At 34.0% G+C, this 22,382-nt stretch overlaps 1 protein-coding gene across 2 annotated transcripts in view; it reads right to left on the reverse strand.

The window, feature by feature from the left end:
* The window catches only part of ERBB4 (erb-b2 receptor tyrosine kinase 4), a gene marked incomplete at both ends in the record, with an annotated part of 956,569 nt that overhangs the window by 439,721 nt on the left and 494,466 nt on the right, over positions 1-22,382 (reverse strand). For both annotated transcript variants that reach the window (XM_084249633.1, XM_084249632.1), the window contains one exon: positions 5,321-5,507. In XM_084249633.1, coding sequence (XP_084105759.1) covers positions 5,321-5,507 — 187 coding nt within the window. The remainder of the gene's footprint in view (positions 1-5,320; positions 5,508-22,382) is intronic.

Below are 22,382 nucleotides of genomic sequence, written 5' to 3' on the forward strand. Positions count from 1 at the left end.
TCATATTGAGGCTGCTGTGTAAATATTTGTCAGAAAAAATAATATTTACTAGGAAGAGACAGGTATGTAGAGATAATTTGGAATAGCTCATATCTCAGCACAAAGTCTTGAATATACAAGTGGAACAAAACTAAGCTAACAAATATTTGAATTGACATCACCTTCCAAAACTATTCTGAACTTTTACCAGTAAAATTGAGTCTATGATATAAGTGCTTATAAGTTATGTCTATGAGTTTAGTAATCTTGATTTTTAAAAAGACATCACTGAATGAGATTGGCTAGAAAATTAGTTAACAGAGTAGACATTTTTAAATCAAGTCCAGTGTTGACAATATTGCCATATATGTGCTTACTTGTATTTTTTTGTCAAGTAACCACCGTTTTCTAAACATATATTCATAATATATGAAAATATTATACAATTGAAACTAGGATTTCTTTCTGAAATAAAACCTTAAGATTTTTCTGCCTAAGTTTGAATTGTATCTGTTTAAAGTCAAATTAACATTTCATAGACTCTCTTCTCACATGGAAAAAATTATTTCCAAAACATTTGTTATGAAAGGCACAACATGAAGTAATGAAAAATAGATCTAGATTTTTTTGGCCAACGTGCTCCATATTAGCAACATAAGACCTAACTAAGCTGGTTTCCTAGATGTAAAATTATAGTAAAAATCTTTTCCAGGTCAGAATTCACAGGGCTGCGTGTAAAACAAATAAAAAAAGAAACCTGGAAGCATTTTGTAAAGTGTCAAACTAGAACAACAATATGAGTTATTATAATTATCATGCCTTTCGTAGACATCTGAAGAGAACAACATGTAACCTCATTTTTTTATCTCTGGCTAGTTTTAGGATCTGCAAAGGTGGGGCAGCCATCTCTAAATAAGCAAGATGACATTTTTACATATTTTTAATTGCAATAGAGGCTTGTCAAAGATTCCACACATTCTTTATTCTTCCTAAAACACAGATTCATATTGACCCTATATATTACATACAATGATTCCAGAGCTCTAATTTGATTCTAACAAATCCAAATGTTCTATGATTTCTTGGTGATAGGAAATTGATGGAGAGAATTTGTTAGCTCTTTACAATCGAGTGTCCGCAGGCCAACAAAGAAATGTCCTGGGACGAGGTTGAGGAAACAGATATTTTAATATCTTTTCTGCTTCCTTCAGTGAGAAATCATGAGCTCCTGGTAATAGGTAATCAATTTCTGTTATTGCATTTGGGACTGTGAGGGACAAAGATTCTTCTCCATTTTCTAAATGTCATAAGCAAACAAGCATGCTTTCTTAACTAATGGGCTTTAATAAGGAAACTTGTTCATCTTATATATTTTCTTTCCTTAGAAATACAGAATATAGAATGTGTTCTATAGACTACAGAATATAGATGTATTTTAAGAGAAGGAACATACAGATATTAGTGTATCTTAGAAGCAGCAAAGAATTATGTGAGTGGTTTGAAGTCCCAAGCAGGGACTTTTCCCAAGAGATTCCAATAATGCTAAGCTTCCCCTAATTTTTCCCTAAAAGAAATAGGGACTAATTAGAATGTCAGTCAGAAAATCGGATGATATCAAGATCCCTGAATGGGTCATAATCAAGGGGGCAGTAAACAGATTTTCTTATAATAGTCATGACTGAAAACATGTTTACTAGAGAATAAGAGTTCTATTCCCTGTATACCCCACCCTCTAATGTTTTATTTCTCCAGTAACAACCTTCTTTATGATCACCAGTGCACCAGGAATGAAAATTCTCATTTTACCTTTATTCAATACATAAATTAACTCATCAATTCTCTACAGCTTAGAAATTGTCCTAGAAAATTGTTAAAATAGCCACTATAACTATTTGAGCCCATATTTACAACATTTCCTTTAAAATATATATTTCTGATATAATAATACAGCATATCACTGTGGTTTTCCTTCTTCTACTTAATAGACATCTTCTGACATGACAAGAATTTGGTTTCAGAAACATTGATTAGAGTATCATTTCTAGAAACGGTGAGCCTGATCTAAAAATTGATGCTTTTATGAGAATGTGCCATTCTTCACTCATTCCATCTGACTCATAGGATTGTCACTATAGTTTAGTTCTGATCAAATCATTTCCAAGTAATTTATCTGTAAGCTAGGAATCATTTTTTTCTGCAGATTATTATAGTACACTAAGTAATTGTTGTAATGTAAATATTAGTAGAACCTTTGTCAGACATTTTGACATCATTCCCTGAATGAGACTGGATGACTGTTTGAACCCACTCAAACATAACTTAGACCTTTCACAAAGCAGCTGAATGCTTAGCACTCTAGTGTCAGAAAAGACACTACAATATGTCTCTCATCTAGGTCAAGACAAATGTCAAGGCCAATGAAGGGTGAAACGTGGCATTGGAGATTTAAAATGAAGGGTTGGAGCAACAGGTGCTTGTCGTGATACATTGAGAGACAGGAGAGAATTGTTGTGAAGTACAGGAAACAGAAATGATACTGAGAGCAGACAAAAGGCAGGTTTCTCACTGCCTGAGACACGGATCTTACACGCAAAGTAGTTTCCAAGGAGTATCAGAAGAGAGACTGAAGTATGGAGCACCTATTTTTTTTTTTTAAGATTTATCCACCTATGCTTATAAGAACTGGGGTTCAGGCCAGAGTGTGGGGGGTGAGAGGATTCCAGAGACAAAGTGGGCAACAGAACAGGCAGGTTGCCTGAAATAGACTGTTGAGGGGAGCAGCGGGTGAGTCAGGAAAGGTCTGCTGTCCCATATGTGTCACCTCCCTGGCCGAGGATTGAACTCATGCTGCAGTGGCTGTGGATAGTTTCACAGTCTAAGACTCATCCCATTGCGCCACCAGGGAGGCCCCTGGAGCATCTTCTTGTTTAAACAAGTCACTTTTCAAACACAGTGTAATGAAGGAAACCAATCTGAATGTACATAAACTGGTGCTATAGTTTTGTCAGTGTATTGACACAAAGGGAAGCTAAAAGTAATACAATACAGAGAAAGATCACTAAGGTTTTCTGAGTGTCTTCAATGTGAAAGATGTACGGTTGACAAGCCCTCCACTTTATTTCTTTAATGTCTGTAACAACAATGCGAGATTAAGTTTTCATTCAGTTTAAAAGAATCTGACTCAGACAGACGCATAGACTCTAAGTGTGAAGCTGGGATGTGAACAGAGAGAGAATTTTTAATTCTACCTCATTGCTCTTTGGCATGTGTTGAGTCAATTACTGGTGACCTGTCCTGTCCATTTCAATATTAGGCAATCTATTTCACCATTAAAGAATCTTGCCAAAGGGGATTGAGAAATTTAAACATTAAAAGATGCTGTGTTACTTCAATGTACTGTTTTAATTAATAGTCCATGAATGCTTAAAGGCAGACATTCAGAGGTAATGTTCAGATGTTAAATGTTCAAATGTTACATAATTCAGATGCTGTATCTCCTGGACTATCTTTATTTTCCTTATATTCTTCCAGAAATAAGTAATCATAATATAGCCTATACATTATTATTAAGGTTCCCCAAAATAATTTCAGCATTTTATTTTTTGATGAAATTAGTATTTGTCCAAATCTCAAATAATAATCTTACTGAAATGATAAAGTACACATCCAAGCAATTAGAATATTCATAAAATATCAAATAAGAGCACTGATATATGAATATGCTAATCTGAAAATATGTAGATTATATGCCTATTTTTTTAAACATCAGTGTATATTTCTATTGCCTCATTTTACCTACTCAAAAGAGATACTTTCATAACTAATAAAATGAACATGCAAGTATCTAATGAACTCTTAAAAGACCAATTTTCCATATAGAAAAATACTTCAAATAGCATGATACAGGATAAAATGATAAAGTATTATATAATGTTCAAAAATAAATATATTCATGTTTTTATTTGACATAATCAGGAAAATCATGAAGGAAACAATGTTTACTATGCAAGTTTTAACTGAATCATATTATTTTAGATTCTTAATTTTAGTCATTCAAATTTCTCGATCCATTCCATTTCCAAAATTCTTACTCCTACCATTATTTCTATGCAAGTAGCAATTTAGTTAAGGTCCTTCCCTTCAGTAAGAAAGCTATCTTGAAAGAAAAAAAAAGTAAAAGTGTTGATGAAAGAATCTATAAATTCTACACAATTTGTATTTACTCTCATGTCATCTGTTCTATAGCAATCATGTCCAAAATAGATAACACAATCAGCATTCCTTTCTTCATTCAAAATATCTCAATTTTAACTGAAATATCTGGCTAACCATGAAATTACTTTTATCTTTAAATTATACATTTTATATCCATTTTAATAAACACATAATTTTAATAATGTAACATATTAATTTATTTTTATTTAAATATTTAAGGCAATACCTCTGAAATATTTATTTTTCAATATCAAGAAATATTACCACTCAGTGGACTCAAAACCATGAAATCACCACATATTTTGATGCAAACTATATATTAGGTCTTATTAATTTTGATTGAATTAATAGCTTAAATTCCTTTATCTCACTGTGAGAAGGCACTTAATTACTAATTAGCACTGTTTGATTATAGACACACAAGGTAAAATTCATAATTAGAAACCTCATACCAAAAAGCCTCACACCACTATTTTATGAACTGTGAACTAGAAAAGTATCAGTGGAATTGCAAGGACCAGCCTGCAAAACAAATTACTACCAAGTGTTTTTGTAGCAAGATGATAACTTTAGAATATTAGTAATTACATATCTCCAGTCTTAGGGGAAACTTACTGATGATACTGAAACATCCTGAGAAAGAAATGCTGATGGCATTTACTGAATAAAATAAATCAAAAGTGAATTAATAATTTTGATATATTTTACAAAAATGTGATTGTGTAAAACACTAGATTTGTGGAACTAGACATAATGGTTTGTATATTTACTGCAGTCTAATCAGAATGAGAATAGTAGTGTTATTGCAGATATTTGACGATATGGTTCACTGTTCACCCAAGACTTCCAAACATAGTGTTCTTAAACTTGCTTCCTATCTCAGTGTTCAGTCACTGAGCATTTCCTTAGAGCATGCTACTGTTCAGCTGAGATATAGTATAATATCTTTCAGTTTGCAGATACAATATCTGTAAATAAATGTAGGGCATCATTTCTCATAAAATGAATAAACAGTACATGTTTAAAATGTTTATAATGTCTACCCTATGTAAATCTACTACAGTAATCACACACACAAGTGCATGTATGTCATTTATGCCGTATTGATAAAGAGTATCTTCCTTACCTGTCAAGTTCTTCAGTCCAAGTTCTTGAAGCCCAAAGTTTCCATCTTTTCTATAGTTTAAAAATATCGCCAAGGCATATCGATCCTCATAAAGTTTTGTCCCACGTATAATGCGTAAATTCTCCAGAGGCAGGTAACGAAACTGATTAAGTGCCACCAACACATATCCTGTGACTTCTCGAATAGACTGAAAAGACATAAACAATTGTCTATGTTAATAATTAAAGGTCCTTTATCAGTATACTTATAAAGTTATTCAGATTAAAAATGAGTAATCTATGTTTTCAGCTTTTAATTTAATACATTAATTTCACATCAAATTGTAAATAATTGTGCTGATAATACAAGATAACAAAGGGTTAGATTCTCATTAAAGTATGAGTTCTATTTTTTTCTAAGTCACAAATGTGCTTAATAAAATGATTTGTTCTTTTATGAGACATTTTTTCATACCTGAGATTTGAATATATTTAAAGGAATAAATATCTCACTGACAGACTAAAATGAGGTGAGAATACAAAACGCCATAAATCACACTTTATATAGAAAAGCAAATTGTTGAGCATCACAAATAAGACAAAGTTACATCGGTTTGTGGACTGTGAGATTTCAAATTGCTAAATTGTTGTGTTATGTTACAGTTATCAAGAACAGTAGCCCTACACATCTCTGGGGAACACACATATAAACAACATATATTAAAGCCTGAATCCCACCCTTATTTTTCTGTTTATTGTTGAAATGTATTTGTCTATAATATTGAGTTAATTATTTGAAGGTTTATGAATTTTTTTCAGATTATTATGTTTTTACTATAAAAAAGAAGTTCCTTAGCATCCTTATTTGGTGAAAAGTTTATAGATAAATTTTAAAGCAAAAATGTCACAAAAAAGTTATCACTGTCATCTAAATTTATAACATTTCAGGAAAAATAATATGGTTATAATGAGTTATGAACACATGCTAAAATATTAAAAACACAATGATTTGAAAGTGTTAGAATATTTAGTATTATTTTGGTGTTAATGTCATTTTTACAATCCTTTGAATTTTACATGCTCCATCTTTTGTACTATCTTCTTCTATATCCATTCTTACTTCCTCAGGGATCTTAGTTACAATGCTGGTGACCTCCATAATTTTACTTTCAAACTCTCCTCTGAATTCCAGACTCGAATCCACTGCCTACTTAATGTCTTTGATTCATTACCAAACAGACCTCTCAGATACACATGTCCCAAACTGAACACCTACCTTCCTCCCCACAGGCGTCCAGTATCCTTCCTCATCTCCTTTGAGGTCAAACTACCCTCCCTGTTATTCAGATCAAAATCTTGGAATTAAGCATAACACATTCTATGCATCCTATCTCTTCTATGTTTAAAATGATAAGAAATTCAACCACTTCCTATACCCTCTACAGAAAGCATCTCAGCTACCATCATTTCTCATGAAGATCACTAAAATATGTCTCCCGGTCTCAATTTTTGTCTCTTATGGTATATTCTCAGCTAATTATCTGATTATCTTTTAAAATCATAAACCAAGTCACTCAGAGTAATACACAAAGTTCTTTCAAAGATGATTCAAAATCTGTATTGCTATTGTCCAGTGTAGTAGCACAGTTATAGGTGACTGTTGAGTAATGGAAAGGTAGCTAGTACAAATGGAGAGGTGTTTTAAGTATAAAATATATTGTGAACTCCAAAGAGAAAAAGCTGAAATGATAACAATTAAATTTATGGTTGTCATTATATTTCAATTGGATAGTGTTGCATTATAGGATCTGGCCATCAGGTTTTTTACAGACCTCTTTGTAGCTTTCCAACTTGCTCTATTTCAGTTTTGCTGATCTTTTGGCTTCTTTCAATGGCCAAGAGAGGTCCTTCTTTAAGGTACTCACTATACTCAAGGTTCCAGGTTTCTCTAATTCTTGTTATCTTTTTTTCTAATTTGCTCACTACTTTCAATTTTTTTGTTCAAATATCTTTCTGTAGATTCCAGCCTTGACTAAAATAATTAACACAGTAACCCTACTCTCCTTCCCTTGCTCTAATTTTTATTGTTCCAATAGTACTTTTAATATACTACATGGCTTATATATTTATTACATTTAATATTCATAATCTATGTCTTCCTTTCACAGAATATAAGTTTTAGAAGGCAAGTAATTTGATGTGTTCCATCCTGCATCCCATGTGCCCAGAAGAGTATCTCACAAGAGTAGACAGAACTGGGTAGAGAAAGTAGAGAAGGGGGTGCATGCATAGAAAGTAGAGAAGGGGGACCATCTCTTCATCACACTATATTCCTGAGGAGTCTGGCATTCAAATAATTCAGCTGATCATGCAGGTGTTTATAAAGAGAGAACATATTTTATTTAATCACATTTGTTTAATTTATAATAAATAATTAGACATAAAATTATAGTGTTGTCCCAGGTCCCATAGTTCTCAGTGATGGATACTAATCACCTAGAAGAACAGAGAAGTCTGCTGGAGCAAAGGTGAAAATAAGGAGGCAAAGGACATTAAAAAAAAAAAAAACTATTCATGTATTATATCAGATTGGAAACTCTGGGCTGCTAAGGGGCAGAATACTCGGAAATTTGGATTGAAGAGATGGATGCTTAGGGGGATAGAATATAGGAATTTAAGGTTAATAGTGGCATGCATTGTTCATATACCACAATTTGTTTGAAATTGCACTTGCCTGAAATAGTGCAGTCCTGAGTCCTACATCCCCCTTTAACCACTGTTCCACTGGTTCAACTCTCAGGCCTTTGAGGTTTTTTTTTTTTTTTAAGATTTATTTATTTATTTATACAAGCACTGGGTATGGTCAGAAATGCGGGAGGGTGAAAGAATTCACCAGAGCCAGAGCAGGGAACAGAACAGGCAGAATGACGAAATACATTGCTGAGGGGAGCAGCGTGCGCGACAGGAGAGGTCTGTGCGCCATGTGGGACCCTCACCAGCTTCCAGGGATCGAACTGGCACTGTAGAGTCTGCGGGCAGCTTCGCAGCCCAGCTCTCAACCGCTGCGCCACCAGGGGAGGCCCAGGTCTTTCAGTTCTTAAGAGTGAGGTCAGAACTACTTTCTGATATCATTTGATCTAAAAATAAAATTTATTCATTTCTTATAAAAATAATTTATCCTCATTTTGTATATATAATCATTATCAAGTGCTCTGGTAACAATAATAGCACTAAGGCAAATGTTGGGGTTGGCAGATGTCTTATTCATCTTTTTGCTTGGATCATATCATAATATCAGTATCTTTTATTCATCCTAGTAGAGTCACCATTAGCTCCAACCCCACTTAGGAAGTGACTCTTCTTATTTAAAGTTGTAACAATTCACTGGCCTATCACAGAATGAAAGGATACATCAATGAGGGCATCAGGGAAAACACAGGTGAAACACACTCAAGTAAAAACAGAGATTTATAAATAAAGAAGCGAAGTCAGTAGCAATTTTGCAGTGTTGGCAGTTGGTTTGAGGGATAAACTCTTTCTCGTTATAAATTTATAAAGCTGTGCCACTTGGCCTGACCTTTGGACAACACATTAGCAGAGGCTACTATTAATCTGCAAAGAATAAATGTTCTGCTTCAAGGACAGTGATAGCTATGAGCCAAGAATGGTGCTGAATATATAGGGAAGGATCAACTAAACATTGAAGATGAAATATCAGATGCCTTTAGCTGTAAGACAAAGTAAAATATTACTAAGAAAACCCATGCATTTACATATTATCTAACATATTTTAATTATATTGAAAATTTATGTACTTTTCATTCCAAAGTATACACTAAATTATTTTTAGAAACACTTCTGTTATCTTCAAAGAAGGACCAGCTAAAAACAATTACTCTCTTGATGAAATTTTGGGACTATAGTAACTGGCTGTTGTAACTGAGATCTTCATGTTTATTATTATTTGTTCTGCTTATTATTCTCTTAAAATCGTCTTGCAAAATATTATGAGGAACTTTTACATTAGTCTGACAAATAACCTTTTGCTATATGAACTTTAGAATTCATTTATAAGTTAATGTTGAAAGTGTATATGATCTACCCACTTTGAACAAGTGATAAAAAATAAGTAAGTGATAAAAAATTCACCTCTGGTGACCTATTTTACGATATTGATGAAGATCCCATTCAATTCTGTCACACATCTTTTGTCATAGCCATAAAAATAATGTAAATAGTAGAAAACATGATTATGAATATAGTAAATCCTTTAACCCAAGATTTATTGCTTCAATCTTTTACGTCTGGAGGACCTTATGGTACTAAAGACTCTTTAAATAATTATAGAAGATAAACATAAAATTCTTGTATTTAAAAGCATCAAGTTGTGAATTGATTTTGGTTTCCTAAGTTTTCTGACATTCTTAATTACATTCTTTAAGGTATTCTAAAAAGATTCCTGTGAACAAATATCTTGAAACATCTCAATAGGAAACTCCACTGCAGATACTATGAGCTATGATGAGCACCGACTGCAAATAAAATTACAGGAAATAACTTAGTCATGGTAGGATAGCTTAATGCTGGAAAAGAGTCACAATGCTTACGAGAAAATATTGGGATATGACTAAAATAAGGGTAAAAAAGTCAAGAGATATCTAAAAGTGTCAAGTTTTATAGTATCTGGTAAAGTTACACAACCAAGTAAATTAGTTATTGTTCCTATCCTTTCCACCACAGGAAGACTTTGAACACCACAACCTCTTTAATCATTTAAAAAACATTTTTATGAAAATCAAAACAACTTTTGAACATAAGAACTTTGTATGGAAAGTGTGATAGTAAGACATAAGCTCAACTTCCATGCAAAGGTAGATGCAAAACCCAGCCTTTGTGCTTCCTCTCTTGGTGGTGTTGATCAAGTTGCTTACTTCACTTGAACCTCAGTTCCGTCATCTTAAAAAAAAGCTATGTCTATTATAAAGGTGTTCTGAGGATTAAAAATATAACAAAAGTATGTGGCAAAAATATATCATCAGGTGTTTTCTGTTACAAACATATGTCTCAGATAACAGCAAAGGCACATGAATTATCTGTGAACAATTTGAGTTGAAAATAAAAATAATTATAACATCATTGCAAAATAACCAGTTTTAAAGCTATTTGTTAGGTATTATGTACCATGTGTATGTCTTGTTCTTCAACTTTCAATTTATTGCTAAATTTCAGATTGGTTCCTTATACCTATTGCTATGTAGGCTATCCCCTGACATTGAGCAGATATGCAACAGTGGTTGTTGAATGGGGTGAACATGAAAAGTAAGAAGCAATGCTTAAGGTCTTTTTAGATATTATTTTCCATAAAAAATGATTTACAAACTTTCAGCTAATAAAAATGTTGTTTGAAGAATGCAATAATGATGAGTACCCAAAGACCACAGAGGTAAGGAGAAATCATCAGAACACACTGGCAGAAAGTAAGGCCTATGGTACAGGCTCAGTAAGTTTAGTCCAAGGAAAACCTGCCTATTTTGGCAACTGAAGAATAAAAACCCACCTAAAGACGCATCTCTCTCCTTGTGGAGTAAGAAGCTACTGTCTAAAACGGATTGATTTCCATTGTCATTATATACTTCTACAGCTTCATTGTTCAAGGATTTAATATAATTGAAAATTATTAAAGCCCTAAATGCTTCAAAACTCTTCTACATAAGGGACAACTTGTAATGCTCATGACATTTGTGGTAGAAACCAAAAAATGGAACAATGAAAGAAATGTGGCCAAAATCTCATACCATAATAGCAATATACCTAGAAAAAAATACATGGATTTATCAAAAGAGATATTTTATAAACATTTCTCTATAAAACATTTCAGGAAAAAATTGTGACATGTGCATTTATAAACTTCCCAGGATTTTCAGTGGGTGTCATTCAAAGATTAGCATGCACTGCTTCACTGAGCTTTCCATTTACCTCCAGGTCATTCCAGAAAAATCAGTGTTTATTATTTTTAAATCTCCATTTTGTTTTACAACTCTCATATCAACTTTATTTTTGGTATTCAACACAGCTCCTTATTCTTTTGTTTTAGTTGATTTTCTCTAATTTGTTCCTTAATGATAATAGTGAATAGTTTCTTCAATGTCCTGTCATCTATCTTAATATTTAAGTGATTAAGTACCTCATGATTTCTGAAAGTTAATCACTGTTAGGAATTTGATGTACATTAGAATATTTGATGTACATTTGATGTACATCAGTGTTAGGAATTTGATTTACATTAGAAACAATTATACATACTTTTTTTTTTAATAGAGGCATGTTTTATTTATTTACTTGTTTGTTTGTTTGTTTTGTTTATACATGCACTGGGTACGGTCAGAAGCGCGGGAGGGTGAGAGAATTCACCAGAGCCAGAGCGGGGAGCAGAGCAGGCAGAAGGACTGAAGTACACTGCTGAGGGGAGCAGCGGGCAGCAGGAGAGGTCTGCGCGCCATGTGGGACCCTCCTCCGGTGGCCGGGGAGCAGCTGGGGATCAAACTGGCGCCACAGAGGCCGTGGGCAGCTTTGCAACCCAGTGCTCAACCACGGCGCCACCAGGGAAGCCCAATTATACATTCTTGACTACATGTGTAAAACTTTTGTTTCTTATATATTTTCCTTCTCCAATTATGCACCAAATCCAGGTTTTTAAGGTATTTTATAATGTAAGCATCCATTTGAAATCTACCTACTTACTTTTTTAAAACGTTCTGTGCAAATCTAAATAGTTTTGACTTTTTAACTTCTACTCCTACTATTTACTACAGTGGCTTATGCAGTCATACGTAATTAGATAAAAAACAAATAATACCAAAGATTCCATCAGTCAAAACATCCACAAATATAACAGTGATTACTTAGAATGAGTAAATTGATGTAAAAAAAAAATCTATTACCACAGAGAAATCTATTACCACAGAGAAGACTAGGGAGCAGAGAAATTTGGGGAGGAAGAGGACACTCTATAGGCAATGACTATAGAATTTATATGTTCTCTGACAATGACAAATGTAGTAGCTAACTGTAACTTCTCTATCAGTAAGGCTTTACATTAGTTTTCCATAGCAATTAATTTCTGTCCCTGCACCTTTCTACAAGTCTGGGGATATCTAAAGTCATGAGCACTTTTAACCATGACATAAAATTAAGAAATTTACCAGAAAAAAACAAGTAATGAGATTTAGCAAACTTTTCATATTCGTGCTGCAGGTGGAGATAGCAATTGGCTCACTGTATGTCTCATTCATTTGTGAAGCCTCCAAATGCAACAGTGTATTTGGTTTTGGAATCATGCTTTCCAGTTTCCCCACTTTCCTTAAAACACCAATGATTATGCCACTCTGGGAAGCAGAGATTCAAAGTCTGATCTAATTAGATTTAGGAAAATACAGTAATGTGAAATGTCATGTGCTGACTGTGGTAGAATTGAATTCATGCTCATTATACACAGCAGGGAAAAACACTCAAGGGGCCAAGACTCTGATCCAATTCTTCCCAGCAAAACTGCTAACTCTCAGATGACGCTACCAGTCAGTCTCTCAGGGAGTAGTGCTGCTAAATATCCACTTTCTAAGAATCTACAGGCCGTTCATTCATCACTGGCCACTTAGCCCGCTCTCAACCCATGACTTCCTAGCAGTGAATATCTGAGTTCCTCTGAAAAGAAAGGGTACTTAACTTATCTCTCTCAAAGTGATCATTTTTTTCTTTATCCTTGATATCTTTATGAGCTCACCAGACAGTCTAAATAGTCCTTCATGTCTATAGTTCCAATTGCTCCTTCATCTCCTGACCTTATCTCTGTTATATCCCTGTAGCACAGACTTGTTATACTGGAGTTAGGCTACACAAATTGAATTAAGAGCTTTTGTAGAGCCATTTACATACGTATACACCAATCTCAATTTAAAGTTTCTATATTAAAAAAAAAATCCGTCCACACAATAATTTCATTGTCCGTAGTTTAAAAATGTACTCTTCCCATATATTTATACTGGTAAGCTTACATTGTTAATTATAACTTCCAAAATGACATTGAGCATTCTTTTAAATCTATTTAAGATATAGTATTGAATTCATTATTTCCCATAAGATGTACACATGAAACTCCAATGATTTGGGGAATCAAATTTTAACTGAAATGAGACAGACAGCTTAAATACAAAGTAGTGAGAATATTTGGAGACCTATGATTATATTTGGGTGCTGCAATCTGTCAGGTTTTGATTTGAGTCTTGATGTTATTACTTACTGATCTTACATTAAATTACTTAACCTTAATTTCTCTTCTGAAAAACAGGACTGATCCTTACTAAATGCTTAAAAGTTGAAGATCTTCAAAAGATGATAAATTACCTCATATTATTATTGTTAGTGCAAATATTTGTGTAGTTAGTAACAGTAAATATACAAGCAAATATACACTTGATATTAAAATTGATTAAATAGTGGAGCTGTGTAATGTATAAAGGTTTGGGCTACAGATTACCTGTTATGGACTAAAATATGACTCCTCAAAATTCCAAATTCCAGTACCTTAGAATGTGACTGTACGTGTAATAGGACAGCTTAAAAGGTAATTTAATTAAAATGAGATCTTTCCGCTGACCTGAATGCAATTATGACAGATGTCCTTAAGAGGAAATTTCTTATGATGAGACAGAGACACAAGGAAAAGACGGTCATCTGCAGGCTCAAAAGGTCTCGGAAGAAACCAGCCCTACTGACATTTCAATCTTCAAGCATCCAGAACTGTGAGCAAATATAATTCTGTTTAAGTCAGCCAGTATGTAGAATTTTGACAAGCCTGTCTTAGCAAAATAATACATTGCCTGAGTTCACATTCTACCATTTAGCAGCATTATGTTGGGGAATCATTAATCAATTTTCCTCAGTTTTTTTTCATCTGTACATTAAGATCCCAAATTTTTCGGGATATTTTGAGAAGTTGCTGAGGAAAAAGTCTAGCTTATCACAGGTTCTCTGCATTAGTTGTTGCTTTTCTGAATCCAGAAACTTTATGCTTTTATAGTACATTGTTTCTGTTGCACAGCATATATAAAACTTTGTTTATTTCTAAGGAAATAGCTACATATCACCAAAGTTTAGATGAGAAAAATGCTTTATACCATTTCAATTTACAATTGACAGTGACAGTTTTATGTCTGAGGTCTTTTATAAATGTGATTTTTCTCCTCTCAAAATTTAAAGGAAGAACATGGACCTTCATGAAATGTATAACAACATCTGCCTCTTCTGAAAAACATATGGGAAACAGTCTTTGAGGATTCAGAAGGTAGAGGTGACTGCTTCGTGACTAGTTTTTTGTTATTTTTAAATGAAAAGGGTGAGCAATTTCAGAATAGGAGAGTTAAAGCATCAAACTAGATTTGACAAGACTGCCAAGATACACTTTAATATCTGTCTAAATATTTATCTGTAAAAACAACACAAAAGGCTTAATTAATTTATAAAGAATAAATAGTTGATTGAGTCATCTCCTCCTGTGACAACAAGGTCAGATGTTACTCATGATTTTCTTAATATTCATTGCAAACAAATTCAGCAGGTATGTGTGTAGGCATCTGTGAGTACAATCAGGAGTACTCCTCATTACTACTGCTATAACAAGTTAAAATTAAGGGCCTGGAGTCCAGAAATTAGGATGTTTTTTCACATTTAAGCATCTTTATGTATGTCACAACTTTCTAAGTAGCTATTTTACTTCTAATTATATATTAATTCATATTTATATGTTGTTTCCTACATATGAGCCATTTGTATGTTTCATATCATCCCCTGGTCACATCAAACTGTTAAGTAGCACAATCTCTCATAAGTTAAACAATGTGCCCCAAATCACATAAACAAAAAAAGTGAATAATAATATCTTTCTTACTTGAAGCTCAAAAACACAATCATTTTGAGATATTTCATTCAAAAATTCATGATGATTACTCCTGATTGAATCAAATATTCATTGCAACCTGGTCTAAAATGTGACAAGAATAATATGTTCTTTCCAAGTTTTCTTAATGGCAAATATTAGTGAAGCCAAAACATCTCTTAAAAGTAACTTCAGCATGTCTTTGAGCATGCTAAAATTAAGTTATGTTAAAATATCAAAAAATAAATCTAAAAATTTTAAATGATATTTTTATATATGCTAAGAAACTAAAGGTTTTCAAATGGACTTGTAGAATCAAATGACATTCTGTACATGAATGCACAATGTAAATGTGGAAAAACAATGTGTTTGCTTTTGTTTTTGCTTCCTAGCTTAAAAGGGGTCCTATTAAGTTATACTTGTATGTGTACTGTATGAAACTCAAAGTCCCCACATCTTCAGACAGATGTGGAGAGACATTAGCGTTGCTCTAAGTAATCAGATGAAAGCCATATTCATGTCAACAATTCTACTGCTTCTCCAGAGGCTTACAGAGTGATTTTTGGGAATTGTTTGTAGTCAAATGATGTGTTAAACTATAATTGCATCTTTACTACTAGTCCCTGAGTTTCTATTTTTCTTCTTGGTTATAGTAGTTTCACTTCATTTTATTACTTGATTTTATCAAAACCTTATTCAACACTCACTAGAGTCACTATTACAAATAATAACAGCGACTGTAGGATCAGAACTTTCACTTGGCCTGTAAATTAATGTCTCAGGGTCTAGTAACTGCCTCTCTCCTCCAACTTCTGTTCCTCTACACACAGCCCAGGTCCCTGCATATCACCTCCAAAAATCAAAACAGAGGCAATCTCCCTGGCCACTCTTTTTTGCCTCCTTCTCTGCTCATAGCACCCCCACTTCTGTCCAAACCTCCTCATTCCATTCCTGCTTTCCTTCATCATTTTTTTAATTTTTTAAATTAATTTATTTATATATATTTTACTTTTTTCTCTCTCTCTCTTTTTTTTTTTACAATGTTTGCTTTCTTTTCTCAGGTATAGTCCCCAAGAATTCCACCACAAGTTCAACCGTGCGCCATCACCATAGTCCCTTGTGCTCTTCCCTCCCTCATTTTGATCCCTCTCTCTCCCCCTCCTCTCAGAATGTCTCTGATTTATAGTTGTTAATTTTTGTGTTGCTATATTTATTGTTATTATTTTTACCCTGATGCCTTATTTGGTTCCCCTATATTCCTCCTATAAGTGAAACCAAATATATTTTACTTTTTTCTTCTAACTTATTTCACTGAGCATAATCCATTCTAGCTCCATCCATGTTGCTGTGAATGGCATTAGTTTATCTTTTTTGATTGCTGAATAGTATTCCACTGTGTATATAAACCACTGTATGGAGGTTCCTCAGACTACTAAAAATGGAGCTACCATATGACCAAGAAATTCCACTACTAGGGGTAGCTCCAAAGGACACAAAAACATTAATTCAAAAGAATATCTGTACCCTTTGTTTATGACAGCACTATTTAAAATAGGTAAGACTTGGAAATAGCCTTTCATCATTTTTAAAGTAGCAATCTCAAAGCACTACTTTTAGCTCCTTTTTTTTCTCACGTGCTCTTCCTTGATGTTCTAATCTCTCCTCCACTTTCACCTGTGAAAATACCATGGCACGTAGAAGTGCAGAGAGAACTGAGCACTATTGAGCACAAAGCATCTTCTCCACAGACTAAAATTCACTTTCCCAAACTTAACATTTGCAAATTTGCATCACAATTTGTGTTTTTCTCAGCCTACTGCCTGAATAATTTAGAATTGCTTAAAAATTGTGTATTTTTTTCTAAAATACATGAACATAAATACAAAATGGCAAAGTAAAAATATTTCATTTGGGCTACGTGAAAAACATGAATTCCATACAGCATTTTTTACTTTGTAGAGAAAACCGAGAGACAACACAACTAAGGCCATATCGCAAGTTGGCCGTGAGCTTTGATTCTGACCTTGACCCTGTGACTGTCAGCCATGTCTGGAGACTAGCTTTTCCAACTGCCTGCTGGCAGGTCTCTGTAAGTCTCTCAGCAGCGTATCAGAATTAGTCCTCAGCAGAACTCATCTTTTACCTCTCTAAGTTTATTCCTCCATTGCCTTCCATCTTTTACTCTTGCTACCCAGACACCAAGCTTTATCTGTATCCTTCAACACCTATGGCCAAGTTACTGCTGAGCTTGATGGTTCTATTCTCACTATTTGACCTGTTATGGGAAAGCAGCCTTGCTGAACCCAACAAGTCCTCTCTCACCTGTTAGCTGTCCTAGTACACTGTGTTGTTTTTGTTTTTTTTAATTTTGTGGCATGCATACATACTATCTTATATCCATTCTTTCACACATTACATCTGTAAGCTGCTTTTTTGAAGGAGGGGATTTAATTACCTTTGAACCTCCAGTTTTCATAAATGCAAGAACTATATAAGCAACTGAATGAATCAATCGATCAACAGATGAATGGATGAAATGGAGAAAAATGGAGAAAATAATCTTAATGTAAAATAACTGAATACTACCAGACCCACTGGGAATAAAAAGCAGGTCATTTGAATTTGGAGAGTTACTTCCTAGCTGAATGATCTGTGTCATATCACTTAGTTAAATCGGTGCTTTCTTTTTTTTTTTTTTAAAATAGAGGCATGTTTATTTATTTATTTGTTTGTTTGTTTGTTTTTTGTTTATGCATGCACTGGGTACAGTCAGAAGCGCGGGAGGGTGAGAGAATTCACCAGAGCCAGAGCGGGGAGCAGAGCAGGCAGAAGGACCAAAGTACACTGCTGAGGGGAGCAGCGGGTTGCAGGAGAGGTCTGAGCACCATGTGGGACCCTCCTCCGGTGGCCGGGGAGCAGCCGGGGATCAAACGGCACCACAGAGGCCGCGAGCAGCTTTGCAACCCAGCGCTCAACCGCTGTGCCACCGGGGAGGCCCTATCGGTGCTTTCTTAATCAAAATTTTTTTAAAAGATAATTTAAATAATGTTATTTTTGTGTAATTTGGAAACACAAAGTTGCACCAAAAAGCAATTGATATAGTAGGTATTTAATAAGTACATACATTATTTTCTTTCCTCATATTCTCTCTGCTTTCAGTCTCTTTTATTCACCCATCCTGCCAGCCAGCTTGCCACCCAGCCAGCCACTAAATTATTTATTTCAAAAATGCTTATTACCCATCTATTATGCGAGAAACACTGTCTAGATACTGGAGACTCAGTGGTGTACAAACAACACATGGTTTCCATCCTAAGGTGATTATTTCCTTCATCACTTCTAGTCTGATGCAATACCAAGATTGGCACAAATAAAATAAGAATCTCAGCCAGGACAAATATACAGTAATTTGAATGGTTTTATAGCTTGGTTTAAGTGTAAATTAGTTAATTAGGAATTTTGCACATTAACTATGTCTTCATCTTGTATAATCTTACTCCATATTCTGTCACAAATTGCTCCTTCCATGCCTAAGAATTTATTTTACTTTTGACATTTTTTTTTAACCAAGAGATACACTTGTGTAATTGTATGTGTGTTTATGTGTGTGTGTTTTCTGAACTTTCAAATAAACCACTTTACCATCAAACATTTCCCACCCTTTTTTTTCTTTACTGGAATTTTACAGAGCAGAAATCATTAAAGTAGCTTCTAAGATAGTGCACTATCACATGCAAGGTACAAAGTGTATTGATTTTAAAATACTTTTTAAAATGTCATGCATTTTGCCATTTTGGTTTCATTCATTCAACAAACTGTATTTATAGTGTGTTTGTTAGAAGTTATGCTTTTTTTCTGAGGTTATTAAGTCCCTGGGGACCCAGTATCTAGCTTGTGGTTTTGAAATACACATTCTTGAAATACATTTTAATATAATTTTGTATTTTTTTCCAAATTACTTGTAGAAATTTCAGATAATGGGCATGGAGCAAAACATATACAAGATGAATCCAAAACATCTCATTATACCAAATAGTAAAGACACTATTACAAATTGCTATTATCAGGTGAAAAGAGCTCAAAAGCTAATTGGAGTACAGCCTTCCTAGTCAAGAAAAGCACAATATGAATTTCAAAAAGGTAAAAATTGCACATGATTGAGTACCATCAAATATATTTAAATCTATGAGTTTGTATTAATATTAAATAAAATTTATTAGTCATCTTGGATAATATCAGAAGCAATTCATTTTCATAAAAACATTAAAAATCAATCATTTTCCTTTTTTCCATATAAAGTGCTCTAACTAATAAATAAGAAAAAGTTAATATTAGAGTATTGATAAATATTAATTTATTAATTATAACAAATATACCATTTAATGTAAGATGTTAACAATAGAGGAAACTGAGTATAAGAATTCACTGTACTTTCTTCATAATTTTCCTCTGAACCTAAAACTTTTCTAAAATATAAAATTTATTTTAAAGTTAGAGCAGCATCATTCTGAAATACTTTATGAGGTAATAATCCCACATACTCAGCATCAATGGCTGGTCATTACAAATGACAATATAATTATTGGAAAAATTGATGGAAGACAATTCTCCATGGCAGTTCTGCATGTCTTGTGTCAATTTTTGCACAGTACTGTGCCTTCAGAATGTTTGCAAAGCAAACAACATTAGAATATGATAGTTTTTCTTTCCAAAGCAAAGGTCAAATTTGTCACAGTCACCTTGAGAACTTTGAGGTTTTGAAGCTCAAAACTCCTCAACTCTGAGACGTGTGCATTTTGTATACAGGATCCACCTAGGCCCAGTTCCCAGTCACCCACATGGGAACTGACCATGGACAAGGGGATCAATGTAAACATGAAGTTCATGCTAAATGCTGTGCTACAGAATGTCATAGCTTCTGCCAACACAAATGCCAGGCTAACTTATTTGTTGGCAATTAAACAAAAACTTAAGAACTTTGACAGTTCCGCGCCTTCAGCTGAACAAACACACCACTACCTGAGGTTTTACTAACAGTATGGAGCATGGATATCATAATGTCTCTGGATCCAAGTGCCAATTTCTCAGCAGTACAGGAAACAGAGAAACACTTGATTCTATCACATGTAAGCAAGCAACAAAACTCAGGCTCCGGACACTTCTAAAAAATGCCCCAGACTTGGCTGTCTGCAGCATTTGCAGCACGGGTTCAATCCCAGCTGGCCGGGGAGAAACTCACATGGCCTAGCAGACCTCTCCTGTCTCACCTTCTGCTCCCCTCAACAGTGTATTTCGTCAGTCTGCCTGTTCTGTTCCCAGCTCTGTCTCTGGCGAATCCTCTCACCCTCCCACACATCTGGCCTGTACCCTGGTTCTTGTATAAATAAATGAATCTTAAAAAAAAAAAATGCCCCAGACTTGAATAGATAAACTACAGGGGAGGAAGGAAGAGAAATCTGCAACTCAAAGTCTTAAGCAAAAGATTTACAAGAACAAATTATACTGCCTAGGGATGTGGCCTCGGGTGATAATAAAACCATAAAGAAACACAAAAAAGCGCTTTCTAAAAAAGTAAGGGTGGTAGTCACTCTTGTAGAGAAAGGGTTTGAAATTGGAATAGAGCACATAGTTGAATTTCTGAGAGGCTATTTACTTTTTTTGAAATTTTGTATATGTGTGTTATATTTGCAATACAAAGGTTATAAAAAGAGATTATATCAAATTATATAAAAGAGATTAAGCAGAAATTATATAAAAGAGATTGTAAAAAGAGAATAAGCAGAAAGAACAGTGAAGCACAGGCAGGTGCCCCTTCATATATATCTGCCTCTTACCATTTGATATCTGAAATTTAGCGATCAACAATGTCAGATTTTATAGTATTTTTTTTCTGCTTTCAAATACTTTCTATTCAAACTAAGAACTGCACGAGTTAGTAAGGTACACCTGTAGAAGCTAGACAGAGAGATGAACATGTTCTCTAACAACGTGCCTGGAGAGAGCATGGTGTGTTCCAAGGTCTAATATCCCTGAATGGAAAACAGGCCAGCACTGGGGCCAAATTGGAAAAAGGTAATGTAGGAATTCAGATTATTATTGTTCGGAGAATGGGGATTTAATAGCACCAAATACAAATAAATTAAACTGTGATTTGCTTGGTAACTGCCCGATCGCAATGTAAATGTAGGGTTTGGGTTATGAGAGACCACTAGAGAGAGAAAAGTTAGAAAATTCTTGCCAGGCAAGAGATGATGAAAGGAGGGAGTAGAGAATTCAAAGTTGAGAATCAAGTCATCTTTCTAACATGGGGTAACAAATATGTTAAATGACTTACTGAGCATGGAATTATGGAAGAAACAGAAAATGACTGCAGCTTTTAACAAGGGGGGCTTGTTATATGGGGCTGTACTTATCTGCAATAAAAACAAATTTGTATAGAGAAATTTCCCAAATATGACATGAATTTTTGCTTATCTGAATTTGATTTAATATTTATTTTGCACAAGTTTTTAAACTACATTATTGTCTGTATGTCTTTTAAATAGTAAGCACCTGTCTGATATAGTTTTCCTTGCCTTTAATGTTTTCAGCTTAAAAATACATTATTATAGCCCTTGTGACTTCACATATATTTGGGTTATCAATTTATATTTTATTCTTTACATAGATATAAAACAGTGGTTCTATCCTGGAGGCAATTGATCAACAGGAGACGTGGAGTTGTCTGGAAACATAGCTGTTACACTTTGAAGGGATGGCTACTATTGGCATGTGGTGGGTAGAGATTTTGGATGATATCAAATATCACACATGAAGAAGACAGCTTTTGCTGGCCACAAGAATAAATTTTCATTTCCAAAATGTCAATAATACTAAGGTTGAGATATCTTGATAAAGACAATCTAAGGCAACCATGTGATTGCACTGCTTATGGAGTTGCCAAGTTTTTTTTTTTTTTCTATGAAGGAGTGAAAATGAATAGTTTCTGTTAATGTACCATTAATTAGCAAGATCCATAAAACACGTTTTCATTATGAATTTAAATTAATATTCTTATGTTAATAACTATTTTTAAGCTAAACATATCATTATGTACATCTAAAAACAAAAGCAGGGGGTAAAATGTGTTAAGTATAGACTGACAGATTTTTAT

This window comes from Talpa europaea, assembly GCF_964194135.1.
Source record: "Talpa europaea genome assembly, chromosome: 1".
Taxonomy (NCBI): domain Eukaryota; kingdom Metazoa; phylum Chordata; class Mammalia; order Eulipotyphla; family Talpidae; genus Talpa; species Talpa europaea.